The sequence below is a fragment of the Crocodylus porosus genome, unplaced genomic scaffold (genome assembly GCF_001723895.1).
Source record: "Crocodylus porosus isolate Cpor-Errol unplaced genomic scaffold, CroPor_comp1, whole genome shotgun sequence".
NCBI lineage: Eukaryota > Metazoa > Chordata > Crocodylia > Crocodylidae > Crocodylus > Crocodylus porosus.
This window is the reverse complement of record NW_017728886.1, coordinates 180,388,531-180,413,099: the sequence shown is the minus strand read 5'-3', so window position 1 is coordinate 180,413,099 and position 24,569 is coordinate 180,388,531. Positions and strand designations below refer to the sequence as shown.

The 24,569-nt window shown below is 44.0% G+C and overlaps 1 protein-coding gene across 1 annotated transcript in view; it reads left to right on the top strand.

The window, feature by feature from the left end:
• Positions 1-24,569, top strand: part of RAB31 (RAB31, member RAS oncogene family) — a 120,894-nt gene that overhangs the window by 45,159 nt on the left and 51,166 nt on the right. Inside the window, exons 2-3 of the mRNA XM_019545972.1 lie at positions 12,059-12,138; positions 17,908-17,989. Of these exons, the coding sequence (XP_019401517.1) occupies positions 12,059-12,138; positions 17,908-17,989 (162 nt within the window). The remainder of the gene's footprint in view (positions 1-12,058; positions 12,139-17,907; positions 17,990-24,569) is intronic.

The following is a 24,569-nucleotide window of genomic DNA, read 5'->3' as shown; positions in this document are numbered from 1 at the left end:
GTTAAACACGTTAGCTTTGTCGTCTGGTGTGACGACCAAGTTTCCCAACGTGTCCCAACACAGAGTGATACACTGTGGGATGCCAAAGGACCACTGGAGTATGCAGGCATTTCAGGAAGCATTTGGGCTATTTTTCAAGTGTTTCTTTGGCTGTACATGTGTATACACTCACTGTTTGGACCACTTCAAAGATGTTTGTATAGCTTCAAACAGCATGTACCCGCCAGGTTTTGAGTAGTTGCTCTCACGCCACTCAGGATCGGCTGTTCCTATCCCGCCTCCAGTTTTCTACGGGCACTATTGCTATTATTGCATCGTCTCCTCAGGGAGATAGATCTCTGATACTTTCCTGCCATGACTAGTTGTTCTCTTCAAGAGTGGGAGGCTCCCTCAGAGTTGGGATTTTGCTGGGAGATGATGCCAGCAGATGTTCCTGGGGGTTCACTTCCCCTTCCTCACACCCCTTCTATGCACCAGCCAGTGGTGTTCAGCTGGATGTTAGTTGGCCTGTATACTTCGGTCATCAGGCCTGTTGGTGTGACCCTGACCCATGCTTCTAGTACAGCAACCTGAATGCAGCATTTAATTAGCATACCACCTTGCATGCAGGGATCCTATATTTTGGGCCTGTTAAAGTGGGCCTGGGTTATGCCTGTCCCTGGGACTGGGACTAAGTCCTGTGCCTGGGGACTGTATATTGATGGGCCTGAGCCTGCTTGACTGTCCTAGCCTGGAGTCCCCGGAGGCCCCTCAATCCTTGGCTCCAGGGAAGAGTGATTGGTTGCCTCCTGCCCTTGGCACCAACTCAAAAGTATAAGAAAGGAATTAAAATGCTGGGAAGGTACAGTGTTTTCTCCCCACTCATGCGTCCTGTGTGTGGTGTGACGATCTGTCCCTCGGCATCCTTCCCGGTCCAGGCTCAGTTCACACTCTGGGCCGTGGAGTGTATCCCTTTTCAGGGCCCTGTCCTGGATCCCTCAAATGAGAGGCTCCAACCATGCCGGGGGAGTGCCCAGCTAGTGGTGGACCGATGGAGGGGGTGAAGAGGGGGCCATGGCCCCTGGGTGTTGGCTTAGGGGGCGTGCTGGTTGGGCCCTTAAGAATTCTTATCGTGCAATGTGCAGTGTGACCAGGGCTGGTCCGTCCTATGTGCAAAACCTGCGGCTGCAGGGTGTCCTGCAGAGCCGGCAGTGGTGGCTGCATTTGGTGTGTAATCCACCCACCTGCCCCATGAGCTGGATGTTTAGTTACCTGTTCCGGCCAGAAATTCCAGCCACCACCCTTCCCCCCACATCTGGTTTGCCAGGACTTTCATTTCCTTCCCAGCTGAAACAGGTAACCAAACAAGGCTTGGGGCAGGGGGCTTTAAGTATTTCTATGAGAAGGACAGCGGTGGGGTGCAAATGTAAGCATTGGCCCCCGGGTGCCAGAGACCCATGGTACATCACTGTGCCCAGCTGCCTCTCAGCTGGTGCACCCCCGGCGTTCTGTCTGCGGCTGGCTCTTATCGGAGCTGTCCAGGGTCCCTTGATGATGTCACTGCCTTGTCCTGGTCCTGACCATATAAACAAGTGGCTTGTGAGCCACCTCGGCAGTTTGTCTGTCTGCTGCTGCTCCCTGTTCAGAATGCCTGCTGGGGTAAGTATTTCCCCCTTGCGGGGTTACTAGGGTTTTTTTCCTGGTGCCGCGGGGCTTTTCCGCTGCGGCCCCAGTGCCAGGGAAGGGGTCTCCACCTCTTTTCCCCCTTCACCCTGGTACACAGCACATCTGTGCAGGGCCTAAGAAACTGTAGTACTTAACATTAGGGGACGTAAGTAAATCCCCTTCATATCAGGGGATGTAAGAAAAAAAACACAAATTAATTATACATTTACTGAATGCATTCCCAGCTAGATTTCTATGGTTGTCCTTGGGTTACAAGGAACTGAATATCAAGATTAAGAAACAGCATTGTTATGAGTCAGCTAGATTTGAAGTCCTGCAAGAGAAGAAAGGTACCTTTTTGGTTTTTTTAGCATTTTGTATGTTTCAAATGGGATTTGGCAAATGCCCTTTGCCCAAGAGAATACACAACTGCACATCTAAGAGGCCTCTAGGTAGGTACTGTTTCTGGGGGTGTGGGTATGTGTGTGTGTCTACACAAGATGCTGACTGCGCAGTAGCCAAATAATACTGACCAGTAGCACAAACCATTAGGTTTACTACTATTAGGCTACTGTGCACTTAAAAGGTGTTTGCCGGCACAACTGTGGAGTATCTCCGGTTACTGCGCCTTCATTTAGTACTTTGATTATACAGGTACTAAATAAAGGTGCAGTAACCACTGCACAGTAGTATCTTGTATCGATGCGCCCTGTCAGAATTTTTCTGTACCTGTGTATTCCAGTAACTCCTGTACATCACAGATGGGCAAGATGGCATAATATCATTTACCTTGTAAGATCACAATGCCAGGCTTGTGCAAGCTCTGCAGATCACTTGGGATAATGAGTAAAGCACAGTGCCAATTCCAGAGAAAACAGAACTCTTATTTGGAGGGGAATCTTTTAAAGTTTAAAGTTGGCCGGCGGGGGATGGGGGAAAGAGAGATGTGAATAGCTTACAGTTGTATGCAAACGTGTGAGAAAATACTCCAGAGCTGGGGGCTGCTGCTCAGCAACTTGGCAGTAAAATAATTTTTTATGAAAATAGCATGACACACACCTGAAATAATCTATTTTAATTAGGAGACCATATGAGAGAAAAACCTAAACTTCTAGAAAGAAAACAAATCCTTCTTAAATGATGTGTTCTTTTGGAACCAGATATAGGGCTAGGATGCCTCCTTGGTAACAGCTGGTTCATCATAAGAGATCAGGCTGCTCTTAGCTTCACAAGTCAGATGAAAGGAGGCAGATCAGTCCAAGGGCTGGTCTTGAATTTCCTCTATTTATTTGTACTGTGCTGCTTTATGCTGATTTGACTCACCTGTGAACTGAAGCAGTTTGAAGGCAGCAAAAGCTTTTTCTCCTGACTAACTTCCACCTGTCAGTAAATGACTGCATTCCCTCTCAGATGCAGCAGTCACCAAATTTAGGTTGAATACTAGGGACACTCCTGAACCCAGGGTACCTGGAGGACGGTAAATTATCCTTACAGATGATCCTTCAGACCAGCAAGTAAAATATCCTTATTTGTGAATAGCAAAAGGGTGAGTTTTAAAGCCTGCATAAATTTAGTGGATACAGCAATCCTTGGATGCAGAAACAGTGATTGATAGTACATTGTCTAGCCTACTCTTAAAAATCTCCAAGGATGGAGATTTCGCCACCTCTCTGGGTAACCTGATTCAGTGTTTTACTACTCTCCTTGTGAGAGAGTTTTTCCTGATATTTAACCTAAACTTCCCTTGCTGCATTTTGAGACCATTGATCCTTGTTCTGTCATCTGCCACCACTGAAAACAATCTAGCTCCATCCTCTTTGTAACCAACCCTCAGGTAGTTACCCAGTTCCTTCAGCCTCTCCTCATAAGTCATGTCCCCTAGCCCCTGAACTATTTTTGTTGCCCTCTGCTGGACTTCCTCCAACTTGTCCACATGATTTCTGTGGGGGGGGGCAAACCTGAACACACCAGTGGCCTTACCAGTGCTGAATAGAGGGAAATAATAACTTCCCTTGATCTGCTGACAGCACTCCTACTAATGCAGCCCAGTATGCCATGAGCCTTTTTCACAACAAGGGCATGCTGCTGGCTCATATTCAGCTTATTATCCACTGTAACCCCTGGGTCCTTTTCTGCAGAGCTGCTGCTTAGCCAGTCTATTCCCAGCCTGTACTAAGGCTAAGTGAAGGACTTTTCACTTGTCTTTGTTGAACCTAATGAGATTTCTTTTGGCCCAATCTTCCAATTTATTAAGGTGTCTCTGAATCTTAGCCCTACCTTGTTGCATTACTCCCCCAGGCTGGCATCATCTGAGGAAAAACTCCATCCCATCTTTCAGGCTGTTGATGAAGACATTGAACAAAACTGACCCCAGGACCAACCCCTGGGGCACTCCACTTAACACTGGCTTTCAACTAGACATCGAGCCATTCATAACTACCCTCTGAGTCTGATGATCCAGCCATTTTTCTATCTGCCTTACAGTCTGTTCAACCTATACTTCCTTAGCTTGCTTGCAAGAATGTTGTGGGAGACTATATCAAAAGCCTTGCTAAAGTCAAGGTATATCGTGTCCACTGTTCTTCCCACATCCACAGAACCAGTCATCTCATTGTAGAAGGCAGTTGGGTTGGTCAGATATGACTTGCCCTTGGTGAATCCATGCTGACTGTTCCAGATCTTCCTCATGCTGCTTACACTTTGAGTGTGGATTAGTAAGACATGAGAAAAAATTGCAGTGCTGTCTGTAGCTGATCATCTGAATAATGATTAAAATGTCAGAGCTGGTGGCAGGCATGGAAGATCTATTTATTTATTTATTTTACCAGTGGGAATTAGAAGGTGTAGCAGCTGCATCGGGGAAAGTAGGAATATTCCTGTCCCTAACCTCAGTGCTATTTGGTCAGGCACAGTTATTTTTTGCAAGGAGCCAAGGTATAGAGTGAGTGGCTCAAGACTGTGTCAGACCTTGGGTTGGAACCAGTATATCCACTTGAGGACCTCCTTTGACCATAGTTTATGATAGTTTTCTGGAAAAGTCTGATAGTGCTTTCTGACGTGATACAGCAATTTGCTTGATTGTCCATCTACTACTAATCAGCTGTCCATATTGCAGTGTGGTTCATGTCTACATATTTAAAACTAGTGTGAATTTTCATATGCCAGAGACCAGAAAAATTCTCCCACAGGCTAATGCGGGGGGGGGGACGTGTAATAAAAGCTATATACCAAAGATTAAAATACAGCCAGATTCTACAGTGGAAAGAATAGATATTTTATTGTGCAGAAGTGAAACTGCCAAGTCAAGCCCATCTGTATTATACAGCAGCATCTGGTAGAGTTACCAGAACTAAACATCTTTCAGCATTTTGATATTTTCAAAAGGCTTACTTTTTCAGACCTTTTCAGACTCTGTCCTTCCATGGTGCTTTATGCTGCAAGGTTACTATCCAGATGCAGAGAGAGATTTTTTAAATTAAAGAATCATAGTTTTAAATTATAGAGTCTCTTTTCTTTTTTCAATTTCAGACATTTTGAATGTTTGCTTTGCTTAAGGAAAAACTTTGGTATAACTGGATGGAAATTTTATGGTTTACAAAGGAGCCAGTACTTTACCTCAGTCATACTGGTGAAAGGAGCTGAACTAGTACAACAAGGAGAAATTTTTTTTTGGCAGTATAGAGTGTGGACTAATGCCTATATTATTTTTTTGCTGTACTGAACCAAGGTATCTGTCTAATGGCATGAATATGGGAGTAGAAATCAGGAACTGTTTGTGTGAATTACAGCTTTCACACTGATTTAAGTCCCAATCCCACTCCCTTTTAAGTCAGTGAGGGTGCTGCCACTGGCTCCAATGGGGCAGCAGTTGTGCTTGTTCTGTGATTTTTAGGTAAATTGCTCCTTCTTGTGTCTGGATTTGATTAAATTAGGTGAATACTTGCTTGCCTCAAGGGGGAGTTATGAATGCTCACTTATAGGCCAAATTTTCCAGTCACATGGTGCACACAGGTATATTTTGATCTCTTTCTGCCAGCTTGTCCTGTCTCACTTCCGAAATATGTTTTATCCTGCAGAAAGGCAGGTAAAAGTATTGCTTCCTTCCCATTAGCTTTTGAATGGGGTGGACAGCTGTAGTTTCTTCTTTGAGCAAAAACATCTACATTACAGTAATAGAGACTGCTTAGGGAAGGGGTATCAAATGTATGGCCCAAGGCTTGAATCCGGCCTGCAAAACCATTAAATGGGCTAGCTGACAGATGGTACTTGCCGGGCTACTGGAGTTTGGGAAGCAATGGGGTGGGGTCTGTCACAGAATTTATGTCCCCAATGGACACAGACTTTGGCAGCGGGAGGTGAGCAAGGGCTGTGCAGATACAGCCCTTGCTCAGCTTGCCCTGCCACCACCAGTGCCAGGGACTGATCAGGCAGGCCAGCCTGGGCCAAGTACTTCAGCAGCCACACCTGCATTAAACCCTTAGCTGACATACTCTGCCCCAGTTTAGAAACAAGTGAGCTTCTTGATTAGCTGCTGGGAGTGCTGCCTATCCATTTTGTACCATCTGAGGCTGTGGGTTTCCAGGCCACTCAGCAGTCCTGACTTAGTTTGTTGTGGCAAGCCTCCTGACGCTCATACTCTCTGGTTTTCCTGGCTCCTGACTCTGGCCAATAATCTTCTCCTTGGACTTCAAGATTTGGTATTCACCTGTAGATCTGAGTTCTGGTTCTTGACCACTTGCTTTGGCTCTGTGTTTGGATTTCTACCTGTGGGGTTTCCCCTCCAGGCTTGGTAGCATGGCTTGTAACTTTTTGGATTCTGACGCTGGCTTGTATTATAGATACTGCTTCAGTTTCTCCCTCCAGGTCTGCTAATTAGCCATAACTGACTCTCATCCCTCCCTCAGAGACCCAATTCCTGTGCTAGACTGCCCACAACCTAGTCCCCTAACAACCAGCCTTGGACCTAGCCCAACAGATCCTGTCCAGGAGAAGCTCCCCATGATCCAGATCTGGCCTGAGACCTGGGTGCATTTGACACCCCTGAACTAGGGGATACTTAGAACCAACAGACCACTCGGAGTATTAGCCATACTCACCTTTTGGCCAGCATAGCCTACCTCTAAGACTGTGATGGCTTGTTGAAAAACATGTTGACACTGCACTAGATTAAGGTGCTTTCTTTCATTGAACACCTTTTCCAGGGAACATCAGCACTGTCCTTAATTACGTGATTTAACTCTTGTAAACAATGGAGCAAATTCTGCTGAGTTCTCTGGGCTTTGATCAGACCTTGTATTTGATTGCTTGTTCAGTAAAGGCTTGGAAGTATAAAGTGCTCTGTCACTTTCAAGCATTGCTAAAAAAATGTGGAAAAATACCAGCTGAGCACATATTTTAGCTGCTCTTTGTAATCATTCCTATGTGTTAGTACTCAAGAGTTCTCTGGGTTTGATGTTTAATTTCTTTTGAGATGGAATCTGCTGGATTGAAGGATTAGGGCTTGAATTTACCCCCAGTTAGATTCCACCATCCATACCAAGACATTGGTATTGAATTTGTCTAGGCAAATCTTCTTTTGGCTACAGAGACCTATTATAAGCTGGAAAGATATTTTTAATATATAAAGTGATACAAAAACATATACTATGGTTGCAATCCTGGTCCCATTCCACATGATAGCAAACATTCCTTTGACATCAGAGCCAGGACTTCTCTCTGTCTTTCCAGGACATTGACTCCTTTAGGATTCTCTATCGAGATTTTTGTATGGAGTGAAGTAATAATTGTGTTTTAAAACTGAAATGGGAAGGTAGTCACACAATCGTTTGTAGCTCCAAAGCAAGCTGTTTTTCTGAACATGTTTGTTCTTAGTGTTTAGTTTCCACATGTGAAATTTCATGTGGTATTCTTGTTTATTTGCATTGCCAAAACTCCAGAACCGTAAAATGCATGTCACATGATTTATTGTAATAGAATTGTACAGATGTAACAAACCCATGTGTTAACATTGCACAGAAAGATACTGTATAGCCCAGAATAAAGCAGATGCTCTTGCATCCTGCATGACTGTAGGACTGCTGTTTTAGTGACCAGTCATAATGTGTAGATATAATTTTTGAATTTGATACTTATTCCAGTTCAGATGTAAAAATAAATTAAACTCTTTGTGGCAAGGACAGTTTGTAAAATGTTTGGTATATTAGGGTCCTGACCTGACTGAGACCTCTAGAAATTACTGTCAGTAGTGCCTTAATATGAGGATGACAGTGTCCTGGTGAACAGGGAAGTCATTGGTGAACTGAAAAATTTGCTATAGTAAAAAGATCACACCCCTTTTGTCACCCCTAAGCAAATGAGCTGTTCTGCCAAACCGCTAGGACTATTCGTGTGGTTTACTGTTTGCAGGATTGAGACTGAGATTTGTAAAAAGTTACAAATAACACACACATTTATGCTAAAGAGAAAGGCTGCCTGTGCTCCCTTTATTTTTTCCTGAGTAGGTATAGACATTTGGCATTGTGACTGATTTGTTCCTGGCTCAGGTTTTTGTAAGTTAAGATGAGAAGTTAGGAGGATCAGAGTCAGAAACTAGTTGTATTTTGTATAAAATAAGAATTGGCTATATCTTTCTGCCTGCCTCATGAGATTTCCAAATCTATTTTACAGTCCAAAGGAGGATGTAAGTAACTTTCTGAACTTCTGACTGATTCTGCTGCTGAGCATTTAGAGATTCAGTTAACATTACTGAACTCTCTTCCAGTCCACCCTTTCTTTATAATTACCTTTATACACACACTAGTGAATTGCCCATCAAGAATGATGGGGAGGGAGGAGCAGGCAGGGACGGAGTGCCACCACCCACCACCCCGTGCTGCTGCTGCCTTCCAGGGGCAGGGGAGAAGCTTGCCCTGCCGTCTCCTCTGTCCCCCTCCACCAGCACCCTGTGTTGCTGCTGCCTCCAAGAAATGGTGGGGGGAGGGGCCTGCCCCCCCTGCTCTGTCCCTGTGTCATGGCAGCACTCCACCATCCTACTTCGTCCCTGCCCTTGTGGCCACACCCCCGCTCTGTCTCCTCTGTCCCTGACATCATGGCGGCACTTTGCCGTCCTACTCCGTCTCTGCCTCTTGCCTCTCCCCCCACCCCCCTCCATCCCCTCTGTTCCCACTGTCATGGCAGCGCTCTGCTGTCCCAATCCATCCCTGTCCTGCTGGCCTTGCCCCTCTGCTCTGTCCGCACCATCATGGCTATGCAGTGCCGTCCCACTCAGTCCCTGCCATCCCTCCACCCGCCTCTGCCCCCACCCTGTGCTGCTGCTGCCTCCAAGTTTGAGAGTTCCAAGAGTTACACCCTGCCCCCAGCTGGCTCCACATCTGGCCCCACGACACCCCACCCCTAAACTAGAATCTATTTTAATTAAGTCCACTTACTGCTTTGTCAATAAACAACAGGTGCCTCTTTTTACTAGCTTCTTTGAAACAGCTGTGCCTACTTTGGCCTCTGCAAGATTTGTTTAGCCTGGTATAGCTACTCTGTGCTTAGGAAAAAGAGGAAAAAGTGGACACCAAGTTATTTTATATGGAATAAACTATTTCTGTATGGTTTCCAAAGTGTGCTTTATCAGATTCTGTGAGCAAGCTGATTTTCCGTTATGGGGAGAGTGAGATGATGTCCTATTTGACATATTGAAAAATTATTCGTATATTTTAAGGGAACTATAAATTTGTAAAGTTGGGGTCATGTTAATGTATGAGAAGCAAAGAAAATCCAAGAGGCCAAACTTGGTCAGAGCTAGGCAGGATTTGAATTACGGGGGAGCCTGGAGGGGCGAAACCCCCCCATAAGAAGAGATGAGAGCACCTCCAAAAGTGATGAGACCCACCCCCTCCCCCGGCAGCCAGGCAGAAACTGCTGCTTAGCATTGGGGAAAAGCAGCCCTTCCTCCTCATTGCTGTCTGGACCCCATGCCTGGGCTGCCCTGCATCTTCTTTCTGCTGCTGCCTCAAACCCTTCCAAGAGTCAAAGTGTAATTTGAACCCTGGAGGTAGGAGCTTGGAGCTCATATAAAATGAGCTTCAGACTTGAAGACATCTCATCCCACCAAAGACCAAATTCCATTCATTTGTGATTGTACTTGCTACTGACTTATCAAAACAGTTAGAAATTAAGGGAAATAGTATAGGGGTGGCACCGGGTCACAGGGATCGGATCTAATTCTGAACACTGTGCAGGCAGCTGCTTACCCACAAAAGAGAAATAGAGTACCTCTGGCATGGAGGGAGTTAGTTTGGGTTTTTTGAGGCACAGTTTAAGTCTGAAAAAATAATTAGGTAACTCAACATGGCCACAGAGGACTTCTTAAAAAGTGCTGGGTTGGCCTGCTTTTGAGATTGCGCAGGGACATCTGATGGGATTGATAACTAAGACAAAGAATAGCAGGATTGTTTCTTGCATCTATTGATTTGAATCTGCTGGGCTTATTTTAAATAGCACTGCTCTCTTTGAATTTGGCATATTGATTATACACTGCAGAGAAACAACTGAAGATTAAGGTCTACAGAAATTGTCAGAGGAAAGATATTGGCAGGTTTTTAAAGCATTGTTTAGATAGCACCAGGAGCTTATTGCATATCTTGTTTTGTTTCATTTTGCAAACCTGAAAATTAGTAAAAATATATTAAATGGTTTTAAAAATTTGGACACAATAGAATTTTTTGGATGAGTCTCATGATCAGCTCCAGAAAAGTTAATGTAACTTAACAGGGTAGAATCCTGACCCATTATATGTATTGTTCAAAGAACTAGTTATTTGCACAATACATTTAGATGTGCTACACATGCAAAGTAATTATCACACAATAAAAATGGTCAAGAAACCATAACAATGGCTAACAAGCTGTAAATTTGTTACTTGAAAAATGTAGAACATTTTTATAGTTTGTTTCTACCAAATTTTTATTTAAAAGTTATGGTATGTCACATAGTGTCAATTTAAATAGAAAGGAGGATCAGGATTGACTTCTTGTCAATTGTTCAGAGACCCTCTATAACTTTCTTGTGGCATATTTATGTTTTTTAGTATACCCGATGGAGTAGTAAAGAAGGACAAACTAGAAAAAATACTTTTTTGGAAAACTATCCTTATTTTAATTGGCTAGAAGAGTTAATGTTGAGTAATTCAAGGCATTTCTTTCCTCTCGCTTGCTCACTCTCGTCCTCAGATTCTGGACTTGCTTACATTGCAACATCCCCAGTAATTATCTCTATATTAAAAAAGAAGATAAAGGTCTTCAAAGTTATCAGAGAAAAGATACGGGCAGCTTTTTAGGTAATTGTTTGAATAACATCAGGAGTGTAGCAGGGTGGTCTGGCCCATTTAGTGGTGCAGCTAGTCCTGGAGTAGGAACCCAGTTGTGAATGGTAATTGGGCAGCTGAAAGCCCAAGAGGAGAGAACAAGGAGTTAGAGCTGGAGAAGGAGTAGTTTGTGGCTAGCAGACAGACTCTACCCAGAGGAATTTGCTTCTAGGAAGAGCTAGAGCTAAAGGGCCCTCCTGCTGCCTGGAGAAAGGCCAGGGGTTTTGTTTCGTTTGTTGTTTGGACAAGGATCTTTGTTTTATGGACTGCTGTTTGAGTGGGCTGAGGGGCTTCTTTGAGGGACAAAGCCCACCAGTGCAGAACCAGGCATGCCAACCTGTTTAAATGACTATAAAAGATGAGATTGATTCTAGGAAGGAAAAATAGGGTTTCCCACATAGCACCAACCACTGGGGCACTTGCTCTTCTGGTGTTTTAGTACATTCAATTTCATAACAATATAAGACATCCAATGAATATGTTTCTAGGGAATTATTGCATATCTCAGGTGGTTAAGATCTCTGTCTCTGGATTCATGCCTTATGAAAGGCACCTGGGCATTTTATAAGCTCTGTAAAATGCACTTATTTATCTCATAATTAATAGAATCTTTCAATTAGTTATTTATTTTGGAAGCATCCTTGCTCAAGCCACCCCCGCAACAAACATACAAAGATTAATTTCCTTAGACTTGGCTTAGCAAAACAGCTCTGGTTTTGAATGTGCAGGGTTTTTTGTTGGTTTTCTTTTTAGACAGATAAATGGTCAGAACTTTTCCAGTAATAATTTAGCAATGTAAAAATAAATAGAGATGTGAGGTTCTAGAAAAAGTGAATTTTAGAAATGCATATTCATTAAATGAAAGACAGCTCCTCTCATGGAGACAGTAAAAAAGATAGTTTGTGAATTCCTTTCCTTTCTAAATATGTCAGTTGTTTCATTTGTCTGTAGAATATTTTTCTTTTTTTGTTTAAAAAATCATACTTACTATTTATATTACCACTTACCTGATCACTGAATTTTTCCAATGTAACTTACTATTCTTCTTCTTTTCATTTACAGGATACTGGGGTTGGGAAATCTAGTATAGTTTGTCGATTTGTCCAGGACCATTTTGATCACAATATTAGCCCTACTATTGGGTAAGTACCTCTGTTGACCTCTGTTGTTATTGATGATGGGAATTTTTTATCCTTGAAGGTTTTTATTTCTACCCCATCATCATATTATCTGCATCTCAAGTCCAGTCTTTTTCCAACTTTCAAGACTTTTCATTTCTGCATGTCCCTTATGGCTTCTCTCACTTCCTCTAATGCCCGTTCATGCTGTTCATACTCTACTTAACCCTCTCTGTTTTCTTTCATTGATGCTTTGCCCTTAGGCTTTAGAATGCCCTCCCAATTAACATTCACCAAGCATCTTTTCTGTTCAGAAGTTCATGAACCGTCATGTTTCATGAAGCTGTTCCTCTCAGCTATATTTTGTCTTCCACTGTGCAGACTCATGTCCTTAGACTTGAAGTTCATCAAGGTCAGTAGCAATGTGTAGAGCACCGGTGCACCCCCGATGGCCGCATTCGCCACTTAGGTGATGGGCGGGGGGGGGCAGGCAGGAACACTGGTGCCCTCTCAGCAAGTGCCAGCTGATTACTGCGCTTGCTGCAGCTGCTTTCGGGAGTGGCTGCAGCTGCTTCTGGGAGTGACTGCAGTGATTGGTCAGTGCTGGCTCCCAGAAGCGACCGTAGTCACTTCTGGAAGCAACTGCAGCAAGCGCAATGATCGGCTGTCGTGATATCGCCTGGCCCCCCTCCCTCCCCTGGACTGGTCACAGGGGGGCACATGCCCCCCCCCAACTAAAGCAGCACCAGTCACCCGTTATTAAGGTTGTGTACGCATGCATCTGTTTGACTTGCTTTAACCTTCGTAAAGCTCTGTGTACCTGCATGGCATTATAGGAACATTGTAGAGCAGCATTTCTCAACCTGTGGGTCACAACCCAAAAGCGGGTCACAAAAATATTTGAAAGGGTGGCGAACAAACTTTAAAAATGATTCAACAAACTTCAAAAATGGATTCTGCTTTAAAGGAGAAAAATATAGGAAACTGCAGTTTCAGCCTGTGAGGGGTTGCTTGCTTGCCCCCCCCTCCACACACACACACACACACACACACACACACACACACACACACCATCCCCTTGCTCCACACACTGGGGGACTAGGGATGGGAGACAGTGGGTTAGGAGTGAGGGGCAATGGGTTGGGACTCGCCATCGATGTTTACAAATGGGTCCTGGTACAAAAAAAGTTGAGAACCACTGCTGTAGAGTTTGATCATGTTCTCCGGAAGAGGGTGAGATGCATACCAATAAATGTTCTCTTTTTCATGGGCTAGAGTGACTAGGAAAATTATATTAAGTTAGAACCAATATAATTCAGCTATCAGGCAAACAGGGATGAAGCTTGAGGCCAAACTCTGTTCCTAGTTACACTGGCATAAATATGAGATATTCCAGATTCTTTCTAGTGTAAAAAAAGATGTGAGCCTTATTCTCCTGTCTTAGGGCTCATGCTTCCAGTACAGATAGAAAAAATAATTCCTCTCTTCCCATTCTCTTTTTAACTTACCTAGTCTTTATGGTGGCGGCCATCTTACATCAATTTCATTTTATTTTTGTCAAGAGCTTCCAATTCAAATGTTATCTTAGGCTGTACAATTCTGCTCTAGTCCTCAAGGTTAAATTTAGATTCAGCATGTTCTGTTCTCATTGAAATCAATAGGAGTTGCACTCCAAGGCTAGGGACAGACATTACATATAAACCAATTTAAGTAATCAGAAACTGGTTAAAAACCTGTAACAGAACAGACATTCAGGGCATATAAACCAGTTTCAAAATGGCAGAAACCAGTTTGAGATAAACCTGGTTTATCAGACTTAGTATCAGACTTAACTGATTTGGCTCAGACTGGTTTAAGCAATGTCTGTCCCAGACACCTGCCTGGTTTAACTTAAATCAGAGTCCCTCAGCATCCCGGCATGGTCTCTGGGCTGGGCTGTCTGCTCCAGCAGAGCGGGACTGGCCTCGCCCCTCTGCTCCCCAGCCAGAGCAGAGACAGGCATGGGCAGGGCCATAAAGGGTTTTAATTCCACCCCATCCCTGTCCCACTGGCAGGGACCCGAGCCTGGTCTGCCGGGCACTCCCCCCTCACTGCTGCAGTGGTGGGCCAGCATGGTTCCTGAAGCAGAAGGGGCAGGAAGGGGGATTATTCCCCCCTCTATTCCTGGGGGACCACAGCCTGGTCTGCCTGCCCTGACTGCTGCCGCCTCTGCTTGCTCCCTACTTGGGTGGAATAAACCCCTTCCGCTGGATGCCGGGGGGAGGGGGAATAACCCTCGTTCCTGCCCCTGCCTAAGGGGCCTTGCTGGCCTGTGACTAACCACAACCCCATGCTGGAGTGACGAGGGGGCAGGGCCCTTGATAGAAGCAGCAACTCCTGTCATAGTGCCGGGGAGTGCAAGCCCCTTCCTAGCAGAGAGGCCCTGCTGCGGGGTGGGCAGAGCTGAAGTGGACTGCACACAGCAGTATCAGGACCTGGAGGGGACCAGAGCCCTGTAAGCTGCTGCTGCACTCCACAACAGCTTTCCTTGTCCCGCAGCATGGCTTGCTGCTGGGAAGAGGCTCGCGCTCGTGGAAAACATGTCAGGGGCTGCTGCCCCCGTCATGGTCGTTCCCCCATCACTGCTCCAGTGGCCAGACGTGGGCAGGGCCAGATGCCGGCTGGCAGAGCCCCTCAGGGGGAGTGGGGGAGGGCAGGGAGCCAAGTTATTTCCCCCTCTGCCCCTGGGGCACAACAGTGGGGTCTGCCCACCCTGGCTGCTGCTGCCACCACCATTCACTCTGTGCGTGGGGCAGTCAGCAGAATAAGCTTCCTCCTGCCCCTCTCCCTCTGGTGTCCAATGGAGGGGGCTTATTTTGCTGCTTGCCCTAGGCACAGAGTGAGTTGCCCTGGGCACAGAGCAAGTGGCGGTGGCAGTGCCTGGGATGAGCAGACCCCGCTGCTGTACCCTGGGCCAGAGTGGGGAAGAACTCCACTCCCACCCCACCAAGGGGCCCTACTGGCTGGCGTCTAGCTCCACCCCCACCCGGCTGATTGAGTGGCGATGGGGGAGTGACTATGACAGGGTCAGCAGCCCCTGTCATGGTTTTCTGCAGCTCTGCCCACCCCTCAGCAGGGCCCATCTGCCAGGTAGGGGCTCGCACTCCCCAAAACTATGACAGGGGCTGCTGCCTCCATCAAGGGCCCTGCCCCCTTGCCACTGCAGCAGCTGGATGGGAGTGCAGCCAGTTGCCAGCTGGCAGGGCTCCTTAGGCGGGGTCAGGAGCAAGGGTTATTCCCCCTCCTAGCATCCAGCAGAGGGGACAGGAGGGGACTTTCTGCTCCCATGCAGGGAGCAAGCAGCAGTGGTGGCAGTTGGGGCAGGAAGACCTGGCTGCGGTCCCCTGGGGGCAGTAGGGGTAGAGAGGGGAATAGCCCTCATCCCTGCCCCCTTTGCCTCAGGGGCCATGTGGGCCCGCCACTGCAGCAGTGAGTGGGAAGCGCCTGGCAGATCCAGCTTGGGTCCCTGGGCCAGTTGGGCAGCTAACTTGGTTAGCCACTTAATCCCTTTACTTGCAAAATATTGCGGCTTGTACCCACTACATACCACATGTCTGCATTTACATTCCTTAGAAACGGTGTCAACACTAATACCAGCACCCAGCAACACCATTACTTGCCGTGCATTGACCAGTTAAAAGCTCCACTGCCATTGTAAACATTTAGGCACATACCCCTTGGCAGTGTTGTGTACTTTGGTTTTAAAATCACTTTTTAAGGTGTAAGTACTGTCAGACAAGGTGAGAATGCTAAAAGACCCTGCTTTCACATGCAGGAAAACTTTCATTTAGTTTTATTATGTGTATGAGCATTTAACACTGGATAATACAGCCTAAGTAGACAAAGTGAAATTCATCTATATCTGTTCTTCACAGAAACTGCCAAGCATTGAAACCTGCAAGTAGTATAGGCCTCTTCCCTTTAGTTATTTTTAAAATTTCTCCTTTTTCACATTCAGGGCCAAATCTCCTGCCTTGGTTCAGTTGGAAAACATGAACACTCTTAACTTCCTTGGACAGAGGAACTAATGCATGCCATCCATTAAGAGATCGTTTGGCTGGGATGGATGTTCTTTTGATTTTAGATCTATTTGGAAATCCCTTATAAAGAATGATTTTTGGGTGTGGTGTTAGAGTGACTAAAAGCTTTCTTTCCACTGTAATACCTCAACCTTTGCTTTTGGAAGCCTAGTGAAATCCCAGGTGGGGGTTTTATGATCAGATTTCAAGGCAGTTTTGGACCATTGAATTTGATGATGGAAGAAGCTGGGCAGAGAGAAGGGAAGGAAGAAAGCATGTTGCCAATAGCATTATTGATTGGGAAGACATTTTTTTGTATAAAAAAAATGATGGGAACCTGATAGCTCCTTCAGTTCTAAACCATGAGCAGCCTTTTACATCATGTAATGACATTGGTAAATCAGTTTCTTTGACCCACATAAAAAAAATTGCCTTGCATGGTGGTGGGGAGTGTTTGAGAAGAAAAAGAAACCTGGAGTATTGGATTAATTACTGCTAATAGCTTTGTTTCTTCTGTAAGTGGGATAGCAGTGTATGTAAGATTATTTGCCATTTGAACCAATATTTTAAATATACACTCCTACCCCACTGTAATTCCTGATGTTCTGAAATGTGAAGTGTTGCATAATACAGAGGGCAGAAGGATGGGAATGGGAAGTACACACCCTCAGAACAGCCAAAGAAAGCATTGCTTTTCCTGTGTTACTTCAGGTTTTTAGATTCAATTCAGTGCTGTTCAAATTGTGTCTATTTGCAGATGTCTATAAAGGGAACCCCTAGTGTATCCTCCCCAGAAAATATTTTGATAATGCATGTCACTGGAAGTAATCTGGAGTATTTCTAATGCAAAACACATTCCAGTTGATGATTCTTTGAGCCAGGGATAAAAATTATCTGGAGCAGCAGAGTCCAAAAAAAAAGAAATTCAACTAGAAGCTAGACTCCTCTGGGTTTCCTTCAGTTCTAGCACTGCAGTGCAGAACAAACAAGCAAACATATACAACAGAAATATCTACATGCTTTCTTAAAGGGACCTAACTTTGGAAGAGGTGTAAGTTGTAGCTGTGTTGTTCTAAGGACATAGGCAGACAAGGTTCTTTGAGTAAATCCTGTAAAGAACCTTGTCTAACTTTTACACTGAAAAAAAATGCTATGTCTTTTATAAATAACAATATTTATTTTGTATGAAATTAGTGAGGGAAAGAAAACTTTTCATTGTATTCATGTTGTATGTTCTGTCAGCAATTTTTTTGTCTCATGGTTTTGTGGAAAGATATCCTATCTTGTATATTAGCATGATGAAATGACTCATTCATTGCTTGGTGTTGTGTGAATATTTGCAATCAGCTTCATTCCTTGCAGGAAGGCATTCCTTAGGAACAGCTGCAACAAAACAAATGGAGCAGGCAGCTGGCCAGTAGGCAAGCATTTGTTCAGGGAAGAGAGGGAGTATGGGACCCAGGCCTTTGCTTCTGGGCCTCTCCAGAAAGATCCCTTTAACCTCACCAGAGGAATAGAAAATGCTTAATATTTTAAATGTTTTTAATCCAGGATTGCTTATGGGAGCATTTTCTCTCAGGAAATGGATTTTTTGGCTCTAAATTGCCTAACTCGGGAGATCTCCCCAAAACTTAAATTTAACATACTTGGACTATTAGTCCAAATAGATTTTATGTGTTAATCTCATTGGTGGTTCACACCTGAGTAATGTCCAGGGCTCATTTCTTTCTTTCAGTGCATCCTTCATGACTAAAACTGTGCCTTGTGGGAATGAGCTTCACAAATTTCTCATCTGGGATACAGCTGGTCAGGAGCGAGTGAGTATTATTACTATGTGATATTTTTTTATTGTATTTATAATGTTTAGAACTCCACTTCTAGAGGACTTGGCAGGCACGTTTAATTAATTCTCATGACACCCTCTTGTTCTTACTTTAGCAAAGCAACAATAACTAAGTCTTACTGGGTTCATCAGTAACTGGTTACATTAGTAACAACGTATTACTGTCTCCGTTTTGCAGATGGAAAGACAGTGGTAGCTCAGAGACTACTGCATTGAATTGAAACTTCTGCCAGCATAACCCAGGGGCTGACTCTGATCCCTTACACTAGACAGTTGCACATTTGGTTGCTTCTGGAGGCCATGCATGTTTATATATGCCCCAGTGACTTTGTATCCTTCCATTCCCCTCCTCTCACAGCTCTTTAGTTGCCTTCTTTTTATTCATTTCAGAGAATCCTTGCCAAGGGATTGGTGTGACTCACAGTCCCTTTTCTGCCCTATGTCAGGCACTCTGTATCCCTCATGCCCTTCTTTCTTATGCCAGGTATTATATGTGTTCCCCAGTTCTCCTTTCCTGAAGTCCGAGTCCCCCATTTTCCTCTTATGGCAGGGGACCTTCATGTGGCTTCCATGTCCTACAAATATTTATTTTCCCCATGCTTGGAGTGCTGTGGACCCTCACATTCCCCCTAATTCTGTCCATGTTCTCATTCTGCTTATTTCCTTTCTTCCTCCTATGTGTCTCCCCAGAATTAAGGAGACCATTGTCCGTAGCAGAAATTAGGAAATATGCAACAAATGAGGTATCAGTTTCAGGAAAAGGAAAGGTTAATTTTATAGCTAAGAGATACTTGCTGCCCCAGAGAATTGTTTTTCTATTCCCGGAGGATCATCGAGTCCAGCCCTCTGCCCAGGGGCAGGAAGTCAGCAGGGATCAGAGGATCCCAGCAAGATAAACATCCAAAAGTGTCTTGAAGGTGTTCAAAGTGGGTGCTTGAACCACCTCTGGCGGCAATCTGTTCCAAACCTTGGGGGCTCAGACAGTAAAGAAACAGTTGCAGAGGAGTTTGTGACCGTTCAACCTTGTCATCCTTTGGGGCGCTCTGGTGAACAGATGTTCCTCCAGATACTGGTGAACACCCCTAATAAACTTACAGGTGGCCACCAGATCACCTCTGAGCCTGCACATTTCCAGGCTGAAGGGTCCCATGGCTCTCAGCCTGTCATCGTAAGGTCTGTTTTCCTGACCTCTGATCATACATGTGGCTCTCCTCTGCACTCTCTCAAGCTTCTTCACATCCTTTTTGAATTGTGGAGCCCAAAACTGGATGCAGTACTCCAGCTGCAGCCTCACCAAGGCCAAGTACCACATCCTATGCAAATGTCTATGAATCCCTGTCTCTATTACAGAATGCGTGTGTAATGCTAGTCAAGTTACTTAAACCAACCTTGTTACTGTAGGCGACAAATTACACATTCCTTATGTTTTTTACGTTCCGAACATTGAGCTTGAGAGGCTGGGATCTTATCTCCAGAATTACTGAGCACTCACAGCTGCAGATGAAGTCAGTGGGAGCATTGCTTTGAACATGTAAAGAGGTATATCATGTGTCCTTTGAAAGACTGGATCCCAAGTGTCCCAAATTTGGCACCAAAATTTATGGACACTTTAACTCAATTTCTCTATGCCACAATTTTCTGTTTGTTAGGTGGGAGTAACAATACATCTTACCTTACAGAAGTGTTGTAAAAAATCATTACTATTTGTGAAGCAGTTACATATTAGGAAGACGTCCCAAGACATCTTCCAGAAGCTCTGTAAGACCTTCCTAACTGAGCGGCGATGCTGTTTAGGGAGCTTATGTTTCCTATTTTTTTACTTGCTTTTCTGTGTTGTTCTGTCTCTTACTGTAAGCTGTCATAAGCCTTTGTTGAGCCTTTACATCAAATAAATAAAATTATAGTAATGATCAGAAATGATGGAGATATGCAGGAAAAAACCCATGCAGAAATTAATAGTTATGTATTCAGAACAAGGTTTAAAATGAATGTGCGTGGGATCAAACATCACATTATGAGGATAAAATATTCAGTTGCTGCTCATCCACTGATCACTGTACATCCTGTGCACTGAATGAGGAACGGGGTCTATGGGGAAAAAATAGTATACAGTCATGTAATTAAGAACGGTATCAAAATGCATAGGCAAAAGAGGGCTGAATTAATTGAGCAGAGAAAACCTCGGTACTTATATTCCCTATGTGGTGAGTGCTTGTCTCTTGTAGCCTTATCATTATTTTAAGTAAAACTTTTAGGGTTTGGTTTTGGGTTTTTTTGCAGATCACCTACATTTAGGCCAGCTCTTTTAGAACAGGACTCTTATTCTGGCTGCTTATACTTCTGGATACACAACTTGAGACACCTGATATTCACTTATATTACTCAAAATTGCTAGTCTTTTTAAAAGTTTTCCACCCCACTTTAAGTAAGCCAGGAACTTATGTCTATAAATCAAATATTTAGCACATTCTAAATGGCAATAATAATCACCTGTGGGCTGACTGTAAAGGGTATATTATGGTATATCCAGAATTTATCTTGGTGGGTTTGAAAAGGATGGAAGAACACACACACATTTCAAAATATCTTAGAACTTCCTTGGTAAAATTAAAGCTATGGCAAAATAACATTAAAAAAAGTGATGATGGGCGATCATCACAAACAAGTAAGATTGTCTTCAAAGCATCTTAATAGTGAGTCCACAGGTGGCTCCATAACCCAATTCTAGATCCACATGTCTTGTCGCATTGAGGACAAGTGTTTCCAGGAGGGATGGGCACTGTGTTGCTGCATTGGGTGTTCTAATGTTTTTTTCGCCTGTTTTTCTTAACCTCTTCTGCCTGTTGACGAGCTGTTTCAAAGTGTTGAGGTCCCTCCCAAAGAGTCTGCCTCCATTTTGGTCAGTCCTGAGCATGGGCCTCCCAAGTGTTGATATCGATGTTACACCTCTTCATGTTTGGCTTCAGGATGCCTTTGAAACACTTTCTTTTCCCTCTGCTACTCTGCTTATTAGGGTGTTAAAAATTAAAAATGAGGGTGTTAAAAAAGTATTCGCATATTTGGGTGGGAACAATGGGGATTCTTTTGCATATACTAATTACTTCCTACTGATCCATTTTCTGTTGTTAGCACTTGACTAGATATCAGTCAAGAAACCACTTACACTGTATTTACAATACGCAGAATGACACAAAGTGCATCCAGCTAAACCAGTAGGTGCTTAGCCATTTTAGTGTGTGTTATTTATGATGGGAATAAGCTTATTTAAAAATACTAAAACTACTTTGTGCACAGACCAGAATATATTCTGTGCGCATAGTATTTTTAATGTGATCCACCATCCATTGATCTTGCTTGCTCAATTTTTTTTTCTTTTATTTCTGTGCTTTGGAATAGGTTCCTCAGTCAATTTTTCTATGCAGTACCTTTTTGTATGTGTGGTGCTTTGATGGCCTAAGGTATTAAAGGCTTGATTTTCCTCTAGATTTACATTACCTGGATTACCCATGAGATCGCCCTTTTTCTTCTACCTTATTGCTACACAGTTCTTAATTCTTGGGCATATACTTAATGTATATTTTGCATTCTAATCCATGTTTCTCAGTATAATATTCCTTATATTTGAAAATCTCAGAGCACTTTATGAGTATTATGTGCTAAGTCTTACAATCAGCTCTGTGAAGTAAATATTAATTAACCTTAGTATATGGAGGCAGTCTGAGAGAGATGCTTTAAGTCAGATGAGAACAAGCCCCAACTTTCTCAGACTTGTATTTAAGCCACGAAGCCATCGTTGTAAGATTACATTACTACAAGTTTCCAGTATACCTTCCGCTCAGCATCTCAGTTGGCTTTTTCTGGGCCTTGGTCTGTACAACACTGACCAGTTTGGTTAGATTGCTAAGGATCTCCTACCTATCAATTTTAAGTTGCATGAAGGATGCCTTTGGACATGCAGCCAATATTCTGACTCTCATTCACTCTCCTTAAAGCTCTTCCCATAAACCTAAATGGGAACTGTCCTTTCATTCTGTGTTTCCACAGTACCTCAACAAGCCCTGATTTAATGATGAGAGGAACAGAAACAGCAGGTGTTAACACTACTTACCATGCCATAGCATTTGATGAAGTAGGCTGTTGCCTGTGAAAACTTATGCCTCTCTGAACCAGTCTCTAACCTCCCAGCCATCTGCCTGACTTCATACTAACAGAGCTAACTACCTGTCTCTGTTTATCCTAGCAGAGCAAATAGATGTAGGACAGCCCTTCTCACAGACAGAAGGGCACAGCTTCTTTCCTTCCACTTCCTGTAATCAGAAGCAGAGATTGTTTGCAGAATAGAACCTGCTGGGAGATTCAGCTTAAAGTGACATCAAGACTTGTGATAATTCTAGTAGGAGTGAACTCATCATCACATTTAGCACTTATACTGCTTCTCATCCATAGACCTTACAGTGCTTTACAACAATGCATAAACAGTATCTCCATTAACGAGGCACCTATAGACATGCAGTGTGGCTGCTCCAACGCGTGTAATTACAGTGTGTCAGAGCAGACTGTTAATCAAGTCTGCTGGAGTGTGGTAATTACTGCACTCTGGCACAAGGGTTTTCAACCTTTTTTAGTTAGTATACCCCCAATGGCCAGTCCAGAAGCAGGGAGTCCCCTTGCCAGCCAAGGGGTGTGGGGTTCCCTGGCAGTAGATCAAGGAGCGGGGCGGTAGTGGGGGTCGTCAGCAGCAAAACTGAAAGTGCTGCTGCTGTAACCAGAAGAGTCCCCCACTTCTCCACACTGCTGCCACATACCCGCTGGGAGCTTCCCAAGTACACCCAGGGGTACACATACCCCCGATTGGCAACCCCTGCTCTAGCAGACTGAAGCGTCACGTGTATCAGTATTCCCATGCTGAAAAATGGCAACAGGGGTGCTTTAACTAAAGGGCATTAACTAAAGCTTATTTAACTAAAGCTTTAGTGCCCTTGCCACCATTTTTCAGCACGGGGACATTGATGCATGTGAAGCTCCAAGTACTTTAATTAAAGTGGCTCGTGGAGCTCCTCTAATTAAAGCCGCTTCCCCACTTCCTGGAGCACATGCATCAATGCCCCAAATGCCTGAACCATTGGCACAAAATTCACAAAACTTGAACAGGCATTTCTTCAAGTACTAGCCCTGACTATGTCAGGCTACTGAGAAGTGTGAAATAAAAATATGAATATCAAATACATTAATTTGAGTTTGAAGAAAGCATAGTGCCTATCGAAAGAGCATCTTCAGCTGCAGTTGTTTCTTCCTATTCTTAAATACCTCTGACTTCTTTTGTTTGGACCCTTCTGTGCCTCTGCAGTGGTTTTGATCTGTGTATTTTGGCTTCTTATCTTCTCTTCTTTGCTGTCTTTCTCCCAGGGTGGTGTTTAAAACTAGCCTGCATTTAGACTGCTCACCACAAGGTGTCCAGGCTTCATTCAGTGGTGGTGGTGAAACATTATATAGCAACATTACATATGAAAAAGCTCAGCTGGTGATTTGTTTCCAGTCCACCTGAGAAGCCTGGGAACCTGTATAGATGCTTTTGAAAACCCACTTAATATTGGGACCTCAAGCACCATTAGTAAAATAAACTACCTTGAACACCTGTTGGGCACCCAAGAGCCACTTCATGTCTATCTGGACATCTAGCTGCTTATTTGTCCCTGCTTAAATTTTGGAAATTTTGGCCGTAGTTTGTTTTAAGAAAATCTGGTGAAGCACAGTCATCCCCATAAGCACTCCCATAGGCCAACCAGTCAGACCTTGGTCACAGAACAATAAACAACAAACATCAACATGTAGAAAGTTATTTTCCTGCACAGCAGTGTCTGAGTTGGGGAAGGGTCTGCTCAGAACAATACAATTTAGAAAATGGAAGAGTTAAAAATAAATATCCACGTCTTACCAAGTAAGACTACCACAGAGGCTAGGAAGAGACACTGCATTTGTCCTGTGTTTGTCCCATAACAGAAATTTCCCAGCATTTTCATGTATGTATGTTGCCCTTCTAACTGGGGCTTAGTGAAGGGCTGAATGCATTGCTGCTTTTTTGTCATTGATTCAATGATGCAGTTCTGGGATAAATGTTCATATGTACTTTGCGATGTCCCAGGATAAATTGTTAATGCCTCTTATCTGGATTTATCCTGGGACAACGGACTTAGATGTCTGGAAGAGTGTAATTTGTCTCAGAAGTGCCCTAAGATTGGAAGAAGGCCAATGTGGTGCCTATCTTCAAGAAAGGGAGGAAAGTAGATCCGTCAAACTACAGGCCCATCAGCCCGACCTCTATCCTGGACAAGGTCTTGGAAAAGATTATCAAGGAGGCCATCCTTAACAGACTAGCTGACGGCAATATCCTGGGGATACCCAGCATGTGTTTGTTGCGGGTAGATCTTGCTTGACCAATCTCATTTCCTTCTATGACCAAGTGACCTATCACCTTGACAAGGGAGAGGAAATTGATGTCATATATCTTGACTTCAAAAAAGCTTTCTATCTGGTATCCCATGATCACCTCTTGG